This window comes from Sebastes fasciatus, chromosome 19, assembly GCF_043250625.1.
Source record: "Sebastes fasciatus isolate fSebFas1 chromosome 19, fSebFas1.pri, whole genome shotgun sequence".
In the NCBI taxonomy this organism is placed as follows: Eukaryota; Metazoa; Chordata; class Actinopteri; order Perciformes; family Sebastidae; genus Sebastes; species Sebastes fasciatus.
Window position 1 is genome coordinate 27233272 of NC_133813.1, and position 23186 is coordinate 27256457.

At 43.4% G+C, this 23186-nt stretch overlaps 1 protein-coding gene across 4 annotated transcripts in view; it reads left to right on the forward strand.

The window, feature by feature from the left end:
* The window catches only part of col5a1 (procollagen, type V, alpha 1), an 87863-nt gene that overhangs the window by 33206 nt on the left and 31471 nt on the right, over window positions 1-23186 (forward strand). For 3 of the 4 annotated variants that reach the window (XM_074618209.1, XM_074618210.1, XM_074618207.1), the window contains exons 5-25: window positions 7382-7513; window positions 8324-8431; window positions 8516-8980; window positions 9875-10495; window positions 10597-10653; window positions 13076-13117; window positions 13644-13706; window positions 13812-13886; window positions 15710-15802; window positions 16209-16265; window positions 16414-16467; window positions 16687-16740; window positions 16882-16935; window positions 17048-17101; window positions 17184-17237; window positions 17627-17671; window positions 19278-19331; window positions 20732-20776; window positions 21563-21616; window positions 21704-21748; window positions 22401-22454. In XM_074618209.1, the coding sequence (XP_074474310.1) occupies window positions 7382-7513; window positions 8324-8431; window positions 8516-8980; window positions 9875-10495; window positions 10597-10653; window positions 13076-13117; window positions 13644-13706; window positions 13812-13886; window positions 15710-15802; window positions 16209-16265; window positions 16414-16467; window positions 16687-16740; window positions 16882-16935; window positions 17048-17101; window positions 17184-17237; window positions 17627-17671; window positions 19278-19331; window positions 20732-20776; window positions 21563-21616; window positions 21704-21748; window positions 22401-22454 (2280 nt within the window). The remainder of the gene's footprint in view (window positions 1-7381; window positions 7514-8323; window positions 8432-8515; window positions 8981-9874; window positions 10496-10596; window positions 10654-13075; window positions 13118-13643; window positions 13707-13811; window positions 13887-15709; window positions 15803-16208; window positions 16266-16413; window positions 16468-16686; window positions 16741-16881; window positions 16936-17047; window positions 17102-17183; window positions 17238-17626; window positions 17672-19277; window positions 19332-20731; window positions 20777-21562; window positions 21617-21703; window positions 21749-22400; window positions 22455-23186) is intronic. The other variant, XM_074618208.1, reaches the window with a different exon arrangement.

Consider the following 23186-nt stretch of genomic DNA (forward strand, 5'->3'; position numbering starts at 1 on the left):
AGGATTGAGGTTAAGATATATTGAAGTAAAGGATTAGAGATGGAATGAGCGGGGGAGTTAAAGGCAGTATGATAAGAGTAAAGGGATGAAGCCAGTTGTTTGGCTCCCATGGTGCAACCATGCACAGCCAGGAAAAAGTAGTAAAAACACGCGTGTGATGCTCGTTAAGAGCTTTAATGTTGTGAGGGCATGAAGAGTTGTACACATCCTGTTTCCTCATCTTCACCTCACGACTTTTCCTCCTGCCGTTCGCTCGGCACCCCCTTATATTCACAGTTCACATGTTTCAGTCATCCATGGTAAAGATGTATTCATCTGTAGAGGCTCTTCTGATTCACACCACTTTCCATATGTACAGTCGATTATCCAAATTCAGAATCTGATTTAAACCCATTTTGGCCCAGTGTCTGAGGTCGTAGTAAAGCTGGTTCGACTGATGTTTCCAGGCCATGACTGGGCTTCTGTTTTATTATTTGTTACTAGCTGCACTCAGTAGTCAAGCTTTTGAATCAGTGTACCTGGCCTCTTTGACAAAAAAAAGGTGTCAAAAAGCAGTAAGAAGTCTACCTTGGATGGTAAATAGATGGATAATGACGTCTCTTGTGGAGCCCCATCAGAGGAGACCAGATGCCCTGCCTTCTTCATGACTGGTCTGGTGACAGAAGTATGAAATAATAATAAAATCCACAACCGGCTCCAGGTTGGCTCGGAAAGGCCCGGGATGAAGGTGGAGCTTTACAGCCCCCCTCGCTCGGACCTCGTCGTTTAGTGCTCACTGTGCCCTCTCGCCCTACGGGGAGGGACGGAGCTCCCCGCTTCAACTGTTGACCGGGGTGGACTGACCTCAATGCGGCGATGTCAGTGAATCCATCTGACCCGTCTTGAAACACGGACCTGTCTCGTTTTCCATGCTTTCTAGGTGCTCTTCGTAGATCCAGCCTCTTAATGTATCTCTCAAAGTGCACCAGATTGATGCATTTCTTTCTATATATATGCATGTTTCTAAAGTCAATGAGTGATCGTGTTAAATAATCATGATGTCAATAATAGACCAAAATAATCGGGATTATGATTTTTGCCATAATCGATCAGCCCTATTTGTCAGACACTTAGAACCACCCGAACATGGTTAATTTTAAGGCAGACAACTCGGACAAGGAGTGGAAGTTCGTACCTGAACCTAGAATCTACCTCAGTCATCTTACAGTTGCCAGTTAAGTAGGTTTATAGGCCGATTATAGGTGTTTCTGCTACATTATGTAGCCCACTGTCATTGATATAAATGGGATGGACAAAATAATAGAAACACCTGTCAGTATAATCCAATCCAATTCAACAGCACCACAAACTGCAGCCTCCAAAATGATCTTAAAGTTTAATCAACACTTTTCTAAAACAGTTTCAACACAAACCTTCATATAAGTAGCATCTATTACAGGACTGCTGTACTGCATTAGGTTGAGCTAGGCGTACCTAATAAACTGGCAGGTGACTGTACAGTATGTCGCTGCAGTGTATGTTATGTATGTTGTTTTTCTAGGGCTGGGTGATATGGCCAAAATCTTCTATCCCGATATAGGTCATCTCATATCTTGATAACGATATATATATCACAATAAAACATGTTTTCTGGTAATTCAATCAATAAATATTCAACATGAATTAGTGTATTTTCTCATTTAATGAAGAACTTTAGTGCAAAACGATCAGATTTTGTTGATCTTATCAATTTAGACGACGTAATTGTGTATCATGATATCTCAATGTATGATTTCATCACGATATGATCCCATTAAGAGACGATAAATGATCATGTTGAATTATGGCCCAGCCCTGTGTTTTTCTGTTGAACTGCAGTTTACCCACAGATAAAATCAAGTCAGTGAACTGGGAACTGCAATCTGTCCCAGCTGGACTAATCCAGATGTTGTGATCCAGATGATAATAGATTATTGCAGATTCAAGTAGAGAATTTATAGCTGCCATATTTCACTGTGTAATAATAATGTAGCTATAATGTCACTTCTTGATGCTATATTGTGGCGTGGTGTTTTAGTTTTTCCAAAGTATACAATATTAAATCCCTGTACTGTACATGCACATTGCTGTTGTCACATTTGTCTGCATTATCTTGTCCAAAGTGTATGTCATGCTTCACTGTCAGAACACACTGCCTCTGTACATCTCAGGCTGAGGAATGGGACTTAGACTTCAGTAGCCCCAGGGAAGATGGAGTTTCCACCGTGGATAATTAAGAGAATTTCCCTAACTCATGTCAGATGTTTGTCTTTCGCCCCCTTACTCCCTCTGTTATTCCTTTACTGTGTCAGCGAGCCCTGAAGTGTGCCCTCAGCACTTTTTTATGTAGATTTCAGCAAAATGGCCAAGTCAAACACTGCGAATCTACGTCTGTCAGACGAGGCGAGCCCGCTCTGGTTTCCACCACCCCAAATGAACAGGAAATGTGAATATGGCTGCCCATCGTCCTCAGAGACGTGGAATTAAAATGGTATACAGAAGGGAGTGTGAAGGGGGCTGGGAGAAGATGGAGAGGCCTAGATGGGATCCAGAAAAACAGTGAAGAGGTGAGGGAATGGTTAAGGTGCTGTGCGGTGGATAAGTGGGGTGTCAGACGGGCCTGTTGCTCTTGGCAGCTGCTCTGAGCGGCGTTGGGATTGAGCTACAGTCTGGAGGGGAAAGTGTGTGTGGGTGAAAATGTGCTTGATGTCTGGTGAAGGTTTAATTCTGTAAATTTGGAGTGGAATCTCTCTGTAAGGCATATGTCTGTTTTTAAACATGTATGTACTCACACAGCTATGTAGACAATCTAGTTTGTTTATGTGTCCACGTGCATTTTTGTGTGTGCGTCCAGTCCATGCTGATTTATGGCCTCTGTGCGGCGGGCTGACCTCTGCAGTGTTTTGTTTGGTTTTCGCGGTCAGGTTGGAGTATGCCCAGGCGCTGGGACTGCGAGTGTGCCGGTGTGGGCTGGCAGAGGGACCAGGACCTGGCTCCGAGCTCAGGGGTGACTGTGTAAATATGTTGTGAAAGTAGCTCGCCTTAAAATGCAGCCAGAGCTCGGACCTCCCAGGGTCTTATCCTCCCATGTGGGGGTGGGGGGCCCTCCTTCCCATTTTGACTTTGCTGAAAATGATGAGAAACTAGACTTGAGTTTTTCTTCTTGAAGCTGTGTGATGTGTATAGAAGGTAAACAGAGCCATTATCAGGTGTCCCTGAGGATATGGAGAAATAATGAGCCTTGGTTTGTGCTGTTTATTTCATGCTATGCTGCTCTAAGCCAAGAAAGTGCAAAGCCCCCTAAACTTACCAGCAGGGGGTCGCCTGACATCACCTCAAGACCTAATCAAAATAAGTCTTTGTTGGACTCCCTTCACCTCATGCTCAGAGTATGTGTGTGCATAAGACAGAGAGGAAGAGAGCATATATGCGTGCAGTTAATTTAGTTTTAGCCGCTCGTGTTGCAATAATTAATCCCACTCATTAGCCGTCCACTGTGTCCTTGAAGAAGGTTTTGAAGATATTGCCTACCATCCCATCATGCATCATATTGTATAATTCAGAAGAGGGAACACAATGAACTCTGTCCACTCTGCATGATTGTGGGTCAGGTTCAGACGGAGACAAATGTTTGGCTTCATGCTCACTAGAGCCCTCTCCTGCCCCCACCTGGACACAACCAGAACATCCAGCTGGGATTCATGTGTGTGGGCCGAAACAGGGTGAGGTTTGGGAGTGGAAGCCAAAAAAGTTAATGTGACATTTGAGTATAATAAAATACAGAAAGAAGAATAGATGAATCTGAACGTTTATAAGTGTTATTGATCAGTCTGTGTTCTGCCTCTGTGATCTAATCTTGTAAACTGCTAATCACATATGGATTCACGCGCATATTCTGTGCGTGTCTTCAACTATTTCTTTAAGCATGTGAAGTGAGCTCGACCGTCGCTCACAGCCACAGGCGATGGCTTTTCCACCAGAGCGTTGGCCCAGAGAAGAGTCATATTTCAGCGGAGTCCAGGGAGATGCTGACAGCAGCAACCCTGTTATTGTCGGAAATTTCTGCCTTAAGCACCACTCTGATGTGCCACATGATGCTCCAGAGTGAAAAATGTCACCGTCCCCTCTCAAATATGAAAGCTGATTGCATGTCTTCTATGGTTCCCCCGGGGGTTTGGGTGTGATTTCTTCCTCCCTTTGGTGTGCTCTGTTTGGGTGTGGGATCGGTGGTTCTTGTGTGTCTGCGTTTGCATGTGTTGCTGCATATTCATCATTTTACATACATGTCAGTCTGCGTTTGTGTCAGCGTCCGTTGAAGTGAGGGAATAAGCTATAATTTCTTGTTCTTTTTAAGTGTTGGGTTTAACCAATCGGTGTTATCAAATTCTGAATCCCTGACTCTGCACATGCAGTAGTTACAGTGTGGTTTCCTGTCATGAAAATATAGAGAAGTAGCCCCCGTATACAGTAATGGAGTAAATATCTCTTGCTTAAATGGGCTGCTGGGCTGAGTTGACCACTCAGCGCCAGAATGCTAAATGAAGAACTTGGCATTAGCGTAGAGCTGGAGTACAGTATAGGAATATTTACGGCTTCCTTACATCTGTAAAACAGCAGCTTATATAACGTTTGGCACCAGAATCTGTCGAGCGACGTGTGGTTGAAAAGAGCAGCACTGGCTCAAAGAAAGGAAATCAGAAGCAGCTTTAGTGGATCAAGACTTTGACAATAGTTTTACTGTGAAGGTGTGCCGTTTCATGGGAACGCATGTACTCGATGCCTTTTTATGTCAACGCAGAAATCATTTTTGTGAGCAAGCATCCTTTTGTGATGTAGCCAATCAAATACAGACCTTTGACATATAGTTGCAGTTTAATTTCCCTTCATCGTTTATATCTGATCAGAATTAGAATATTCCAAATAACTATATATGTAATTATATATATATTTATTTATATAAAATTGAGGCTTAACAATAAAGGGGCCCTCAACAGATTTAATATGTTAGTTCATTTACTACTCATTTCTGTAGCACTTATCTCATCACTGATGATGTCATTGTGATGTACTTGGAGTTTATAAGTTTGCATCATAAACTGGTGTGAGAGTTGATAGACGTCTGCGTATAAATTACAAGGCAGGGAGTGTCTCATGAAGAGATGCTATGAAGTTGCATTATGGGAATTGTAGGATGTAGGAGTTTCTGGAGCTTTGCTCATACTAAGGACTAGAAGTGAGGATATCTCAGAGTCATTCTGTTTCCTCTCTTTTTCTCCAGACTTGCTCTAAGTGCAATGTTAAGTTGCTCAAATGTCCCTCTAAGTGAAAAAGTGTTTGTTTCTAACTTTTCTTTGCCTCTCCATCTGCATTTGGTTTTGTGCGGCGCTCAGTGCCTAACCTCCCTTTTTATAGCCCAGAACTTTTAACAGAATAAAACTTCAGACGGCTGGAACCGTTCATGCTGAATGGTCCAACACGAATAAGCACAGCTCAGCTCAGGTCCACATTCCCTATCCAGCGTCTTCTCATCCTTTTTCCCCCCTCTCTTTTGCCTCTGGCTATAGAGTTAGTACAATCAAAAACGGCCATCAGCTTTTCCAGCCTCAATAAGATCCTTATAACAGCAGCACACTTCTCTCCGAAGGCATGCAGACGCCTCGTTCTCTCTCTGTGTACATGTCACACATCATTAAACACATTCTGCCACGGTGCCCTCAGTGCTGAGAGGATGTTCTCATTAATACCTAGGTGTATGATTAATTATCTCATCTTGGTACAATTAGGATCACACCACTTGTGGTCAGGATCTACGCTTACATCCCTCTGACTGCTCTGGGAGATGGCGAGAAAGAGAAAGTAGAAGAATGGCATATGAATAGGAAAGCAGTTCTCCAGACGGCAGGGCTGTTTTGTTGTACAGAGGGCTTATTCCTTATTGAATGTGACCTCATTTCAAACACTGAATTCCCATCATCCCCTTTCAGCGCAGCTGTTACACACAGTGTTGCCAGGATGAGGGAGAAACAGTCTGTCAAACTGATACCAAGTAAAGGCTCCTTACAAATCCCCACTTTGGAAAAAAGAGGTAGCCATTTGAAAGTTTCCTGGGAGCTCAGAGTTGTGTAATGGCTACTCCAGTCTTCCTGTCTAGGAGGAAGTTTTGGGATTTGTTTTCCTGCATCCACCATGAACCCCACTGATAGTATAAGCCAAGGACGGAGCAGGAAACAGCATCTCGTAGAGCAAGAGTCATTCAAGGATCTGAGACGGGGTGTTCTGTGTGGTATGGAGCTCCTCAGTGAACTGTCACTGCTTAGACCACTAATGCAATCCATTGATGTTAGTCAGAAAAGACAGCTATCCGTGGAGAATACATGTTGAGGGGTTTCAGATTTTCAGCAGTTGGTCATAATTAAAAACACTTCATGCTCTGTGGCGGTCCGTTCCCATAGTTGCGTCACTTCATGATCCTCATACCCCCCTGAAAATATATCTGTTTCAGCTAAGTTTGTATTTTATTGATGTGGAATGATGTCACTGCATTTGGAAGTGTTGATTAGGACAGCTTTGGATAGATACAATACAGCGTTTCAGTGCCATATATGCAGAAACATGTGGCAAACACACACACCCAGCTCCCTATGTAGCCTGGGGATCCTTCTGAGCCTTTCCCCCTCTTGTTCTCTCTTGCTCTTTTCCTATCAATCTCCGTTTCTTCCTCTTCCCCTCTTCCTTTAAATCTCTCACTTCTGCTACTGTTCCACCCCACTTCACCCTCAACTCAGCATATGCACACGCTCCTTTAAGTCAAAAGGCTCAGGTCAGCTATCTGTAGCTGCAGGTCTGCTCATGTTTTCCATGTGGCACATGCTAAGTTGATCCATTCATCTTACACAATCCGCTCAAAGGCAGAATCGCTCAGATCTGGGGCAGGGCGCTGTTCAAAATCCATCATCGTGTTAAAGACTGTGTTTGTTTGTGTCATCGTCCGCATGCTACATGGAGTCAGTTGTTCCATGTTCTCTTGTAACTCCACTCTTGTTTGCCATAAGTGTTTTGTCTCACACTCTGATGCAGAACGACACTCTTGGACCGCGGACAAAGTTCTTCATCATTTAGTCATCCTCAGATTCCCCCTGGCTTGACCTAGTTTCAGGACTGCCTGTTCTGCATGTGATAATGCTGCATGCAGATGTTCTCCCTCATCTTTATTTGTTTATGCACTTAAATTTTCCCCCCAGGGGTCGCCAAGTGTGGGACCGCCGTCTCCGTCGCTGACGATTGTTTTGCTCGTTTATTTCCATGCATGACTTGTAGCTATGTCCAGCGGGTCTCATGACTTCCTGTTTCTTGCGGTTTCCAGGGAGACATCCAGCAGCTAATGATTGTAGCAGACCATCGTGCTGCCTATGACTACTGTGAGCACTACAGCCCCGATTGTGAAGTGGCTGTGCCCGACCAGCCTCAGAACCAGGACCCCAACACCGATGAATATGTGAGTAACGATCTTTAACTTTTTATCATTCTAATGTGTTCCTTTTAGCTTGGAGCTCGCAGTGCAGCTTTGCAAACACGAGGCCATTACATCGCCCATTACTAGAGGTAATTTGGTGGATTTTTGCACACACATCGTAGAAACCGGCAAGAGAAGTGTTCTCATGGCCGACCTTACCTAAGGAAGTTCATTTCCCTTAATCCATAATTGTCTGTAATACTCAAATCAGATCTCGGTTGGATCCTGTGCTGAAAAGAGCCTCTTGGCTTATACAAGAGAGCTGCACTCTGCCAGAGGAAAGTGCTGACTGGGAAGAACGACGTTATCAGGCTATGCAGTTAGTTAATAATGTTCAGGAATGATGTGGTGCCTGCCTAAGCCTGCATCCCTCTGAATACCAATACACTGCATGCTGATTAAAGGTGTGTCAGAGTAAGTGTTAAAAGATGGACAGGAAGTCCTTGCTGTTGACCTTTCCCTTGCCCTGAGGCCTGTTAGTATGACAGTCAGTATGCCTGCAAGCTACGCAGCAACTTGACCTGTGTTCTTTCTTTGAAGATGTGTGACAGATTCATTAAGAAAGCAGTGGAAAAGTCATTTGTCATTCAGTCGTAACAAGTTGCAACAGGGAGATGCAGCGTGAGGTTTCCGCGTGTAGAAGGCATTCCTGTGTGCTTCTGATCAATGTTCAGTCTGTCACACATACATCAGCCAGGCCCAGCAGCAACAGAGCAGTGGATCACGTTTTTAATAATTGATGGTTATTTTTTCTCTCTCAGTCATACTCCCTCTCATGTTTCTCTCCTATAGAACACAGAGGAGGACAGCTACTATTACGAATACCCTTACTATGAGGACGTGGATGGCAAGCCTTTTGATTCAGCAACTGGTACTGAGACGACCGCAAAAGAAGTCAAGGTAGCCACAAAATGGACTTCCTGTATTAATGTAATTATATTGTGTCAAATGCACCAGAGTGACCATGTCCTCTGTGCCTTACAGGTGACAGATGGAGACAGCGTGGTGACCACAGTGGAGGAGGTTTTGAGGGGCTCTGGTGCCACCGGCGGCAAAGTGTTGACCTCCATCTCCACCGGCTCGTCCTCTAGCCCATCCTCCGGCACTTCCTCCAGCTCATCCAGCAGCTCTTCATCGAGCTCGTCGGGTACCGCCACCGGCGGAGGAGACGCCTACGGAGAGGAGACCAGCCCTTACGACAGCTACGACAGCTACGGTAACTACGAGACCTACTACGACGAGTCCACGGCGTCGCCCGACGGGGACACCTCGCGACGTGTCACCATCACCAGCACCGGCACCGGGGGTGAACTGGATCTGGGAGCAGAGGGAAAGATTGACCAGGGCACAGGGACCGGAATCGAAAGGAGGGTCATCACCAGTGGAGGAGGAGGAGGAGGAGGAGGAGGAGGAGGATCTTCAATAACCATCTCCAGCAATAAGACATCAGTACGTTGACATTAATGACACCGACATCCTCAATCAGTTATTGTTGGTGTGACCGATAGGTCTAATAGGTGTATTGATAAGCTGTTTAAATCATTTTTAATCCTACTCTTTACTTTGTCACATACTCTATGCAAGGCCTACCTGCATTTACATGTGGGATACATAAACAGGGGCTTCTTTGGGCCCGTCCTCGTGTTATAATCTACCAATCCACATGGGGGAAGCAAAGCCAATGCAGATGTTTTTAAAAAATGCCACCATGAAGGAATAAATGCTTTTATAGAAATCCATCGTTGCAGCTTTACACAATGGAGCTGAAACAATTAGTCGATTGACAGAAAATAAATCTAGCTAGTCATTTTTCAAATCTTCTAAAAATGTGACAATAAACTTAATATCTTTAGTTTTTTTGGACAGTTAGTCGGGCAAAACAAGACATTTAAAGACGTCAGGAATTTGAGAAACAGCATATTCCAGTATTTTCTGACATTTTATAGAGCCTATCACAGGGCTGACACATGGAGACAGACAACCATTCACGCTCACATTCACACCTACGGGACATTTAGAGTCTTTGGACTGTGGGAGGAAACCGGAGAACCGGAGAGAACCCACGCTAACACGGGGAGAACATGCTAACTCCACACAGCCGGGTTCTAACCAGAAACCTTCTTGCTGTGAGGGCTAACCACTCCACCACCCTAATAATAATCTATATATTGATATATAATGAAAATAATCCTGGGTTGCAGCCCTAGTACGCTACTGTACATGTATGTCCCAAATGCAAAGTAATGTTGTAGCGTTTCTATGGTAACAGAGTAACCTCTTCATTATCAGTTGCCTCAAACTGAAACAAGCAACACTTTATTAACCATATCTGTGTTTTTATAGGCCGGAGGTTCCGACGATGAGTACGTCGACGGATATGATTATGACGAGGACGGCCATTACACCACTGGTGGAGGCGGTGGCGGCAGCAGCACAGTTCATGTCAGTGGTGGAGGAGGCGGCGGCAGCAGTACAATCGAACTTGGAGTTGGAGGAGGCAGCAGCAGTACAATCGACCTTGGAGGTGGAGGAGGCAGCAGCAGCAGCAGCAGCAGCAGCAGTACAATCGACCTTGGAGGTGGAGGTAGCAGCAGCAGCAGCAGCAGTACAATCGACCTTGGAGGTGGAGGTAGCAGCAGCAGTTCTACCATCAACATCGGGGGCGGGTCTGCTGGAGGTGGTTCCGTGTCCGTAGGAGGTGGTTCCGTCTCTGTGGGAGGATCTTCCACCACTGGAGGGGGATCAGCCAGCGCCGGCACCGGAGCAGGGGGATCCATCGCCACCGGAACGGGCCTGGGCGTGGAAGGCGAGGGTGACTACACAGACCTGGAGGATGGCTTCAAGGAGGAGTCCCTCACCAACTACGACGATTTAGACGTCTACGGCACCTATGACGACCTGGATTATAACGGCGGTGGACAAGGGGACAAAAAGCTGCCTGCTGAGACCGATCAGTATACTCAGGTGAAAAATAATGGGAGGACATACTGGCAAAGTCATGGTATAGAAGATGAGGAGGATGAAGAGGAGCTGATTCTGTTTGTGTCTGTGTGTTTGGTGTGTAGTTCGACGGAGCCCGTGGCGAGAAGGGACAGAAGGGAGAGCCTGCTGTCATCGAGCCTGTGAGTATCACTATTTGAACAACATACTTGAGCAGCAGATGTAGGCTGCGTGCTCTTGTGTGCGCACGGGTGTACGCGTGGATGTTTATATTTGCCGGTACATACGTATGATCCACATCTAAATACAATCCGGCCCTCACTTGTGAATGAGAAACCTAAGGCCAGACACGCTCATCAGGGACCTTCCTCGTCCTGTCCTCGAGCACGGCCTCGCTCCTGCTGGTCATCAGGACTACAGCATAAACATTTGTAGAACGGACAAGCAGGGATTGTCAATAATCTCTAAACACAGTGTGGGTAGTGTGTAAACACAGGGGGAGATGGAGGGAGAGAAGAGAACAAGAGGGAGTAAGAAAGACTTTTCCTGTCTCTCTGCCAAAAAACTAAGCTTGTTTTAAATGCAAACAGGTGGAATACATCCAACAGATATTCATACAGTATACAGGTGAGGACAACTCCTTTGGGATGTTTGCGAAGGTACATAAGACACAGAAAGGATTTATATCTCTAATGCAGCTACAGCTGTTTCACTTCAAACACACAGAGCTCCAGTAAGTCTACATCCCTCTGAGTGTCTCCATGTTTATACGTGAGAGCAGAAAGGAGTGCGTGTCCACTTCCTAGATGACCGGTTGTGTGTGCGTGAGCATGTTCGAGGAACAAACTTGTGTACACATCACTACCCAGTGTGTCTTTTCTCTTGTAAACATGCAAAACGCTGAGTATGACAAACAAACATCCCCCCACCCCCAAGGTCTAGCCCCTTTCCCATCACACACACACTGCAGGCGAGACATAGGCATAACCCGGGGAGTGTCAAAGATCACTTACAGTCATTTTCAGGATGAAAATGCTCAGAGAGTACAGCTTGGGGGTTGATGGAAAAAAAACAGCACATAATTTGAATAAGTTATGATAATGTGTGGGTTTCTGTCCTCATAACAAGAAAACAGGAAGCCAGAATGTTACCGCAGGAGCAAACAAACAAAGCAATATGTCTGTAGCCACAGAGCTGCAACAATGGGAGTCAGATGTCCACGCCAAACTGAGACGACTTGTTGTTTTAAGCTATGGTGATATATGGTAGAAATACACTTCATTGAATATATTTCAATGCATAGACCCTCGGGCTGTCAATCGATTAATTCACACATTCTTTATCTGTTCAAAATGTTCCTTAAGGGGAGATTTGTAGTATTTAATAATCTTATCAACATGGGAGTGGACAATATGCTGCTTTATGCAAATGTATGTAAATATTTATTATTGTAAATCAATTAACAACACCAAACAATGACAGATATTGTCCAGAAACCCTCACAGGTACTGCATTTAGCATAAAAAATATGCTCAAATCATAACATGGCAAACTGCAGCCCAACAGGCAACAACAGCTGTCAGTGTGCTGACTTTTTTTTTTTTATATATATACTTTTATTGCAAATTGCTCATGAATTATACATCCACAATATGTGCAGTAAATATTAGCAAATTTGTTTCTTGTATTTTATACACCCAGTGGTAAATACAGAACAGAGGAATAAGATATAAGAAAAATTAGTAAATAGATAACTAATGACTTTCCCCCAAACTACATGTGATTATCATTAAGTGGGCATGTCTGTAAAGGGGAGACTCGTGGGTACCCATAGAACCCATTTACATTCACATATCTGGAGGTCAGAGGTCAAGGGACCCCTTTGAAAATGGCCATGACAGTTTTTCTCGCCAAAATGTAGCGTAAGTTTGGAACGTTATTTAACCTCCTTCGCTAAAAGCTAGTATGACATGATCGGTACCAATGGATTCATCAGGCTTTTCTAGTTTTATATGATGCCAGTATCTTCATTCTGGCTTTAAAACTGAGCCTCTACAACCTAAAAAATGCAAGTTGCGTTAATGAGTTGAATAAATTTGTGGCGTTAAAATTCATTTGCGTGAACTTGTTATTATGGCATTGACAGCCCAGGTGCAAGTACACTTCATTGAATGTATTTCAAAGCATAGGCACATAATTTATATATAAAGTGGCTTCATATCGCATGCATTATCAAATATTTCATCTGACAGTCTGAACAAATTATTATCTTCAATTTCATTAGTTCTTCCCTCGGCTTGTCCAGGTATAGGAGAGCACCTCGGGGCGTCTGCAGCCATTCACCCTCCTTTCCTCCGCGGATTGATTGCGAGCTAAACTGAAATGACAGGCAGGAATGTACATTAAGTTCACTTTGAGATAGGAAACTGATAGGCAGGTGTGTGTTGGGACATGTATTCATGTACACTTACCTCCTTTAACCAAAGCTCTGTGTTAATGAACAGAATTGGTGCGTCTGTACACTGGGAGATGAATGAGGCCATGAGGTAGTTGTGGGGACTCTTGTGGTGTAACTGATGATTTCTGTGCTTGTGTGTGTTTCAGGGAATGTTAGTGGAGGGTCCGCCTGGGCCTGAAGGGCCAACAGTAAGTCAATCTGTCTCTTCTCTCCTCTTTTTCTTCTTCTTGTCCACATCTTGTCATTTTTTCTCTGTAAGCTCTGTTTCTATATAACAGCTTATGTCACCCGGTCTTCTAGTCTGTGCATGCTATGTCCTTTGGAAAGGAAAATTCAAGTTTTAACACTTTGCTGTGAAAATCCCCAGCAAAGGGATTGGCCAAAACAGTTCCACCCAAAGAGATATGGACTTGCCCAGATGTTGGAGAACTTAATTATTTATCTAGGACCAGTTTTTCAGACACAGTTGCTCTTGACACCCTGCAGATGGAGTCCCACAGAGGCCAGCCATTCAAGCGTTGAGCTATAGACAAATAAAGAGCGCCTCGCAAAGGATTTACAACTCAACAAGCTGCCCCATATTGCCTCATGCATTCCTTTCCCCCATGTGTGACCACTTTGCAAGATAAAGGCGAGAACTTTTAGTGGCTGCTCCTTTGTGATGCATTATGGATGTATGATGTGTGTAAAATGAGATCTTTTGCTTTAACCTAGGGTCTCCCCGGACCCCCAGGTTCCTCTGGCTCACCAGGCGGTGTTGGAGATTCTGGAGAGAGGGTGTGTATTAAGTGTATATGTCACACTGATTTTAAAAGCTCCAAAAATACAGACCCATTTGTGTGTGTGTGCGTGCACTCATGTTTGTGTTACTTTCCGTCTCAGGGTCCTCTGGGTCGTGCTGGTCTTCCTGGTGCTGATGGTCTGCCAGGACCCCCTGGAACTGTCCTGATGCTGCCTGTAAGTCATTTACAGTTGTTAAAAACAAAGAGTTAAAGATAATAGGAAGCGCTGTGCGTTTTCATGTTAACCCCCACTTGAAATGCTTTTCCATGTGGCTTTATATCCTCGTTTGAAGCCAAGGATGATGCATCTCTCTCTGTGTTATCAATAACTCTGACATGTGGTTTACAGTGTAGTGGAATGAAGGGGGTTTCCTTTGAAACCATTTGTGATTGGCCTGTCTCTTACAAATATTGTGTAATGTAAATCTGTGCTTCAGCAGCCCCTTGTGGTATGTTGAGTTAGTGAGATAGCCCCCCTGTCTATCACCTGCACTCTCAGTTGTTTTGACTCCATGAACTCAAATCTGCATATTAAAGGACTTCACATAGTTTTAACTTATTCCACATTCTTTCTCCAAAAGTAAAGACCATCCTGTGTCCTTCCAGGAAGTTGTCTAGCTGCAGACAGGAAGCAAAGCAACACTGTTGGTTCTCTCTGTAGCTTCAGCTGCATCCAATGATTGGACTGCAACAGTTTCACAGCCGTGCTAACAACTTCCTTTACCGTCTACCTTTTTAAAATGTTCCTTGTACTTAGGAGATGTCTGATACTGCTGCTGTTGGATCTGATTAGTTGTACAGATGTGAAGTTGTGGTTTCGGGGGTCCACAGAGCTGTCTGGGCGAGCCACGAGGCAAAGCTCCGTCTGGACAGGAACTCAAGTCGTTCTGGTGTTTCCAAAGCACGGCTTGAAATCTGATCCTTGAGCTCCGAGGCTAATGGGAAACATGCATTGTTGTTTCACCCCTCTTTCACCAGAGGACTCTTTGGCTCTGGGTTAAAATTGTGGAACATAACAGGGTTAAATTGTGAATCTTAACACTGTGTTAATATTTTGCTTAAATGGTCCAGTGACTAGGGATGCATCCTCTTTATTTGCTGTGGACAGTCTGCTCTACCATGAGTTGCTGCTGTGGGAAAATGTAGTTACCATTTTCTCTTTCCCTGGCCTCGCTAGGCAACAATTTGATGTAGCAGAACATTTTGTTCAAGGTTCGATGATGCATAGGAATGTGGGTAAAGAAACGCATATTGGAGAAGGAATGACGAAAAGCCTAAAAGAGAGAGAATCAAAGACAGACCAAAAGGCTCACAGATTGGCAGGCAGGAAAAAAAGAAATAGCTGCATGCATTTGATTGTGACTAAGATAGCAGAGGGAAGGGCTGATATGTAATCAAACTCAGCAGAAATGCAGTCAGAAGAAGAAGAAGAAGAAACCGTGGGATTTGCACAATACTTTTAGATTGGGTTTGTGGTGGGTGAGCTGCAGTAGATCTGACTCAGCCCTGATGTTCTGAATCAACTGTTTGTATCTTGCTTCTTGGTAACAGCGTTTCTGTGATGGTGAAACCCTGCACAGTGTTTCACTGTTGTGTTGCTGTAAACCAACCGACAGGCAGCCTCCTGAGGACTGAGCTATGTAACCCAACCCACGATGCTTGGCCCAAACAAACCTGCGTTGCACCACAGACCTGGTTATCCACCTACAGTGCAGTGCCGGCGTATCGCCACCAGATGTCAGTAGAATTTGAAGCCTGTGGCCTGCAGAGGCGGCTTTTCATGGTGCTGGTTTGACAGCTGGAGGCTGATGCTTTGTTCCACATCTGTTGCACAGCTTCGAGATGGGGACACCGAATTAAAGAAATATTGAAGATGTTGGGAATAGATTCAATCAAAATATTTATTTTGCTGAAATGGTCATTCCACATTTTGCCTCTTGTGTGCTGGTATCATCTCTACTGCAGTGAAGCCTCACCAGTCTGTGATTCCCTCCACAGTTCAGATTCAGCTCCGGAGGTGACTCTGGACAGAAGGGACCTGCTGTGTCAGCACAGGAGAGCCAGATGCAAGCCATCATGCAGCAGGCTAGGGTAAGAGTACTTAGTATTATACTCTATATGATAATATATGTTTTTCTTTATGCACCAAACTTGCTTCTCCTGTTAAAATATAAATACATATTTTTTATTGTTTGCTGATTTAAAAAAAAAAAAATATTACTTTTTTATATGTCCCATACGTCATTGGTACTCCTCTATTATCATATACATTTTTTTATTTCATAGTTACGTTTTATTACCCTGCGATTGCTCACAAGCATGCATAATTCACACATATTTTCACACACAGAACAGACACAAACACGCTTACAATACACACATAAATCCAAGTTATATTTAATCATACATCAGCTATATGTATGCACAACATCTTTTATCCTGATATTTATATATTCTTTTTTATCTTTATTGCTAATCCTTTCCTTCCTGTGTTCAGCTGGCTATGCGCGGCCCTACAGGTCCGATGGGTTTGACCGGCAGATCCGGCCCTCTGGTGTGTATTTCAAAGCACTTCACGACAAACACAATCAAAATCAATAGAAATTTGATGTCAAAAATTGATCAACAGTTATTATACAAACAGTTGAGAACTTGTATTGGTTTGCTGTCCATTAAATCTTCTCTTTTTTTGTCCTGCTCAGGGTCCTCCCGGTGTATCAGGACTGAAGGGAGAGTCTGGAGATTCAGGTCCTCAGGTATGAGATATAAGAATGCAACATTTATCAAATAATTCAAAGCAAACCTGGAAACTTGTTCACCTAAACAAATGAATTGTTAAACTATTGTAGTATTATTGCAATAGTTCTAACACATGATTTTTCTAACCCCTTTAAAGCAGAGTAATGTGCAACTTCTCTTGTTTTAGTATGATATTTCCATGATGGAACTATAAAGTTAATGTGTTTTTGTTTCAGGGACCACGTGGACCTTTGGGATCCCCTGGACCCTTCGGAAAGCCTGGCAGAAGGGTAAGCATGACACAAGCAGAGTTGAGAGCAGCAAAGCATGCAACATGTTACTCTCTGATATGCATTTGGTAGTGCTGATTTAAAAGCCAGCCGTGTTCTAGTCTCGGGATGTCTGTTATGTAACTATTGTTATTTTGACAGGGTCGTTCTGGATCTGACGGTGCCAGGGGCATGCCGGGACAGTCTGGAACCAAGGTACCACGTTCATAATGCATTTTAATGCACCATATTTCATAATGCCTGTTTAAAAGTGTGTTTCTGAATCCTGTACAAGAGGCATGCAACCTGATTTTCCTTTGCTCTTCAGGGAGACAGAGGGTTCGATGGTTTGGCTGGACTTCCTGGTGAAAAAGGACACAGAGTGAGTTCTTTAATGGTGCTATGAAAAGTGTGTCTTTGTGTTGCCGTGTGCCACTGTTAAATCTAAACGTTTGTTGTTTTAGGGTGAATCTGGTCCTTCTGGACCTCCCGGTGGTCCTGGAGAGGATGGAGAAAGGGTAAAATCATAATTTCACACCTCTCCTTTTCTGTCTGATGTGTCTCATCCTTTAACCGTTATTGTTATGCTGCAGAGAGACAGTAATGACTCCGAGTTCAACTTCTCCCTCTTACCAAACTCACCTTTTTCAGCCCTCAGATTTTTCACTTCCACTTGCTCTCCTCGTCTCCGCACTCTCACTCAATTTTCTCCTTAATATTTTTTTGATCTCTGTACACCTTCATCTGCTTCTAATCTCCCTCGCCATCCTCATTACCCACAGCTGATGCAACCTGATCCCCTCTTTCCCTCCTTTTTCTTTGTGCCTTCCCCATTATCTCTCGATCCTTCGTAACACACCCTCGCTCCGTTTGTTCCACGTTCTGACCCGTTCTCTCTCTTTCCCAGGGAGACGATGGAGAGATCGGACCCAGGGGACTTCCTGGTGAACCAGTGAGTGATCACATGTATTACCATTCGATTACTTGTATTGAGAGATGGTAGGATGGTGTTGAGAGGGCCCGCCCTCATCATTTCATCCTGTTAGTGAACAATCAAATGATCTGATCAGTAGGGGTGTAATGCACTAGTTTCATCACCATACAATATTACATTTGGACAACGATACGATATTTGCTGATATCTCAAAGTCTGCCACGATCATTTATAGAAACTCACAAAAAGCAACTAAATGATGATTTGACAATCGTATTACTGGGTTCTTCCAGACATTTAAATGACAAAACAGTCTTTTCTTTTTAATAAATAGAATAAAAATAGACCTCCTGTTGTTTGAGGTCTGGTTGCTGGTCAAAGCTGGTGAGAGGCTTATCAAAGTTGGTCCACCTTAAAGGTTGGTCCACCTTAAAGGACCAGTGTGTAACATTTAGGGGGATCTATTGGCAGAAATGTAATATGATATTAATAAGTATGTTTTCTTTAGTGTATAATCACCTGCAAATATGAATCGTTCGTTACTTAGAATGAGCCGTTTATATCTACGTAGGGAGGGGGTCCTCTTCACGGAGCCGGTCGCCATGTTTCTACAGTAGCCCAGAACGGACAAACCAAACACTAACTCTATTGGGCCATTTGGGCCTCCGTAGTTCTCCTACACGCTTGGCACATGGGAGAAGTTCCAATTGGTTGCAGTCTGCAACCTCACCGCTAGATGCCGCCAGATCCTACACACTGCACCTTTAAGTGAGCCTGGGCCGGAGTTGTCGCTAACTTTGGGGCTAACCCCCTTCACTTTAATCAGCAGGTGGCAATCAAGATACAGGAAGTTGGCTCGGGTCTTGAGGAGTAGCATTTATTCACCAACAAATAAACTGTACAAACACTGCACTGCTACGTTCACAGCTGTAACGTTACTGCTGACTTCATACTCACACACACACACATGACTGACTTCAAAATAAAGGTAAAGATAATGATATTATGGATCGTTACACCCCTACTGATCATATCATATATCATCTGCAGACTGCAGCCGCTGTTCATATTCATATAAATTGAGCCTTTTCTGAGCATTATATTGCTATATGTTGATGAGGCTTTGCTACTGTAGTGCTTCATCTGTACAAGAGAAGCTTTGGAGGTGAGAAATGCAGGCAGCTCACATCAAGCTTGTTATAATAGCCTCCCACTCTCTCAGGCAGGATATTCCCCACGGAGGAGGAGAAAGACAGGGAAAGAGAAACCACCAGAAAGCCTGTGATATCTGCTGTTATGACTTATTTCATCCACCAGGGTGTGCTACATTGGTTTGCATTCACCCTGACAGGACAATAGGTCTTGTTAGGTAACTGTAGCTATGAGGCAAAGCACAGAAATTCAAAGCAATGTTTGATAGGCGTAGCTGTGGGGAATTAATGTGTAGTAAAAGAAGGGGTTTCAGCTTTCCCTCACAATCTGACTCAGTAGAATATCCTCAAGGACATTTGGGAAGTCAGGTTGTATAATTTTGAAACTTGATTTGGCTGAACGTGTTTAATAATTCATCAATCTTCACAGGTGTGATATTCTCAATCTCATTTCCCTTCTTTTTTTCCTCTAGGGGCCCCGTGGTTTGCTGGGACCTAAAGGACCTCAGGGAACTTCTGGACCCCCTGTGAGTCCCCGTACTCTCCTCTCACCTTTTCATATCCATGCTGTTACAATAGATTTACTATTTAGAGAGCAGAATCATGTTTTTTTCACAATATCTCATGGAACAAAATTCACTGCAAACAGCACCCACAGGGAAATATAACTCAATATATTTCCGACAGCATACACAAAGAGTTGCATTATGTTATTGAGTTTAACTTCAGCATTTCAGACAAATGTCTACAGCAGAGCCAGACTTAAAGCTAATGTTTATATTGTTTCGTGAGATTTAATTTAATGTGGACAGTGCGCATCAATCAAGTGGCATATTTTGAACTGATATCCCTCTGCAGAATGTAGATGTAGATATCACAAACAATAAATCATACGCTCAAATTCACATCGGGCAGATGCAAAAGCCAAGGTGTGGTTTTTAAAGAGGAACTATTGTGCTTATTTTCAGGTGCATACTGGGTTTGTACTAGAACATGTTTACATGCTTTAATGTTCAAAAAACACTTTATTTTTCTAATAGGGGCTGTGCTACAGCATCTCTTTTCACCCTCTGTCTGAAACGCACCGTTTGAGCTCCGAAAAGCTCAGTCTGCTCTGATTGGTCAGCTAGCCCACTCTGTTGTGATTGGTCAACCAAACCAACCTCTTCGGACAACCGCTCCAGCTCCGCTCTAACTAGCTCTGTTTTAGGGCGTGCCAAACTAGCCGTAGGCATGTTTTATGCAAATGTGTTACTTGGTGACATCACCACGTTACGGAAGGAAAGGCAGGACTTCAAGCAAGACGTTTCAGACAGTTGGTGTGGACTTTGGGCTTTTTAACTTTTCAGACCTTTTACATGCACAAAAAACTATAAAACACACTAAAGGAAATGGGAAAAGCACAAATAGGTCCTCTTTCATTTTTTTTTCGTGCTATTAATTTGAACTGTTGTTTTTGTCATGTATACTTTCACACAGAATGCAAATATTACGTGGCGAAAAAGCGGCGTAATTTTTCTTTTTCGGAAACAAGGTTGATTTTCTGAGCTTTCGCTCTGCTAATAAAGGCATCAACCAATCACGTTGTGCGGAACTGGTTGAGTTGCTTCTATATTTACGAAACAACGACACGGAGGCTCCGTAGTCCGAACCAGGACGGCAAACTTTAATGCACCTTTCAACCTTGACAAAGACAGCGCAGAACAGATCCTCTCTTTCCGTTCTTACCTTTCACAATAACATTTAATATTCGCAGGTGAGTATTTCGCCATTTTCTGGTCATTTATTTGTCATCGTCGCCCTATGTTAAGGCCGTAAGAGGGAGATTTAACGGCTAAAAGTGCACCTATAACCCTTTTGGGTGTATTGCAGGTATAAGGCCTTCCCTTATATGAGCTAAATGTTGTGTTCATCTCATCTGCTGTAGGGTGTTACTGGGATGGATGGCCACTCTGGACCCAAAGGAAACATCGTAAGTGAAGCTGGAATTGATTCAATTGCTAATATCAGTATTCTCCATTCCCCAGATAAAACCTAAAAACACAACACACACACACACACACACACACGCACGCACGCACGCACGCACGCACACACGCACACACACATACACACACCAGCACAATCAGAAGATACTTAGCAGATAATGAAGAATAGACTGGCTGTGTTCGGATCCATTTGAGCAGTCCACCGCCGCCAGTTGTATCATTCCAGGTCAATTTCTTGCAGCGTCTGACCGTAATGAGAGAATACCTGGCTGCAGCAGCTTGTCTGTTCTGTTGGGAACGTTCCAACTAGGTAGAGATGGAAGATCAACAGCTTCCCTACTCTCCTGAACTGGGGCTACATAATTGATTGCCAGTTATCTGAGAGGGAATGTATTTTGTATTTGTGGTTCAGCAGTTTCTGTCATTAGGGATGTAGGTGTGAGAATGTGTGCACTGCGTATGTGTGTGTGTGTGTGTGTTCGTGTGTGTATGTGTGTGTGCGTGTATGTGTGTGCGTGTTTTCTACCCTGAGCCAGAGCCAGATATTGGGCTATTTGCCTGTTTCGGTATAAGAAGGTAATAATGCATTGATGCACTGTTGGACAGCTTCTGATTTATATCTGTTTAGAGCAGCATTTCACTTTTAATGGACCATATGGAGCAACAAATCACTCTTTACCTTCACATGGAAGGTTTTACTCAAGTAAATCATTTAAAGTAATCAATCTTTGTTTTTGTAATGAGGTTTCTAAAATGAACTTTTCCTTCAGGGACCTCAAGGAGAGCCAGGACCTCCTGGACAGCAAGGCAACCCAGGTACCCAGGTCAGTGATGAACAGGTTGTCTGACATTAGATCCTTTTTCTCATTCATCAAATCAAGTGTCGTGAGCATTTCGTCTTTTCTCCACAGGGACTCGCAGGGCCCCAAGGAGCCATCGGACCTCCAGGAGAGAAGGTAAGATATCACCTGATCCCCCAATAACAATAACAATTATAAAACATGCTGTTTCTGCAACTCCACAGGGACAAAACAAAAAAAGAACTGCCAGCTGGATAAAATGTTAATAAACACCGACCCCAAATCTACAACATTGCAGGAAATTGTCTCATTCATTTGCATGAGCTGAAAGCCAAGTTGCTATCTTATTCAGCTCCAAATGCTTATCGCACTATTATGCAAACGCGTCCCCAACGCAGGACCGAATAGTGCCTAGTAGACAGTGCAGACAGATTTGAATCCTGATACATTTTAATCCAATTTCAGCTAAATCACATTTGCCAGTTTATATGGAGGGCATTCAGTTTATTATTGAACCGTTTGAGAATGAATAATGTCGGTATTGTGTTTCTCCTGATTATGAATGAAATACTAGAAGGCTGTGGTGTTTGATGAAGAAAAAATAACAGAACAGATTATCTGAAAAGAAGTAATCGGTGTGTTAGCATACTGATGTTAGCATTTAGTACAAAACGACACCGTGTCAGCATCGGAGAGCTGCTGGCATGGCTGTGGACTCTTGTTTTTACAGACTATAGTCTCTGATACCTCTAACCTTTGATTGCTACATGCTGTTTTACTCTAACATGTTATTTTGTCTTCTATCTAGGGTCCTACTGGGAAGCCAGGCTTGCCAGGAATGCCAGGAGCTGATGGTCCCCCGGTGAGTTTATATACCACACATACAAAGAAACGTTCATTTCATTGTATTTCATTTTATTTAACTTAATTTTAATAATTTTCAAATTACAATTACCATGACTGTGAGAAACAACATACACTTACACATCAAATACTGACAATAACTGCACTATACTGTATAATGACAGTGCAATATCATTATTACAACTCAGGTGTAATTCATACTGTGCAATATTTTCGGTTGGAATTTCATTTCATTCTCACTGCAATATCATTTTCCACTTGTGTAATTTTTTAATAGTCTGTTTATTGTCAATACTGGGTATACTGCTCCTACTTTTTTATACTTCCTTCTATTTAAATGGTTCATATTTTTGTTACACTTTGTTTAGCTCTTTTTTTACTGTGTTAGCTGATGCATCTTGTTTTTTGCACTATCCCCTTTGCTGCTGTAGACTGCACATTTCCCCACTAATAAAGGAATATCTGATCTGATCTTATCTTATCTTAACACTTTCACACTCAAAACAAACAGAGATAATAATTTGTCTGAAACATATGTAAGATATAACAGAATAACACATCTGTGTTAAGAGTGGAGCAACCCGCCCACACACAATGCAAACACTTCCTTTCCCAGACAGCACAGGCAGCACAGAAGACACCTGCGCTGATGGCAGGTGTGTCTTAGAAGGCACCAGGTGGCACCTGTGAAATATGAATAACTGTGAGAGAAAAAGAGGATTTGGTGGAA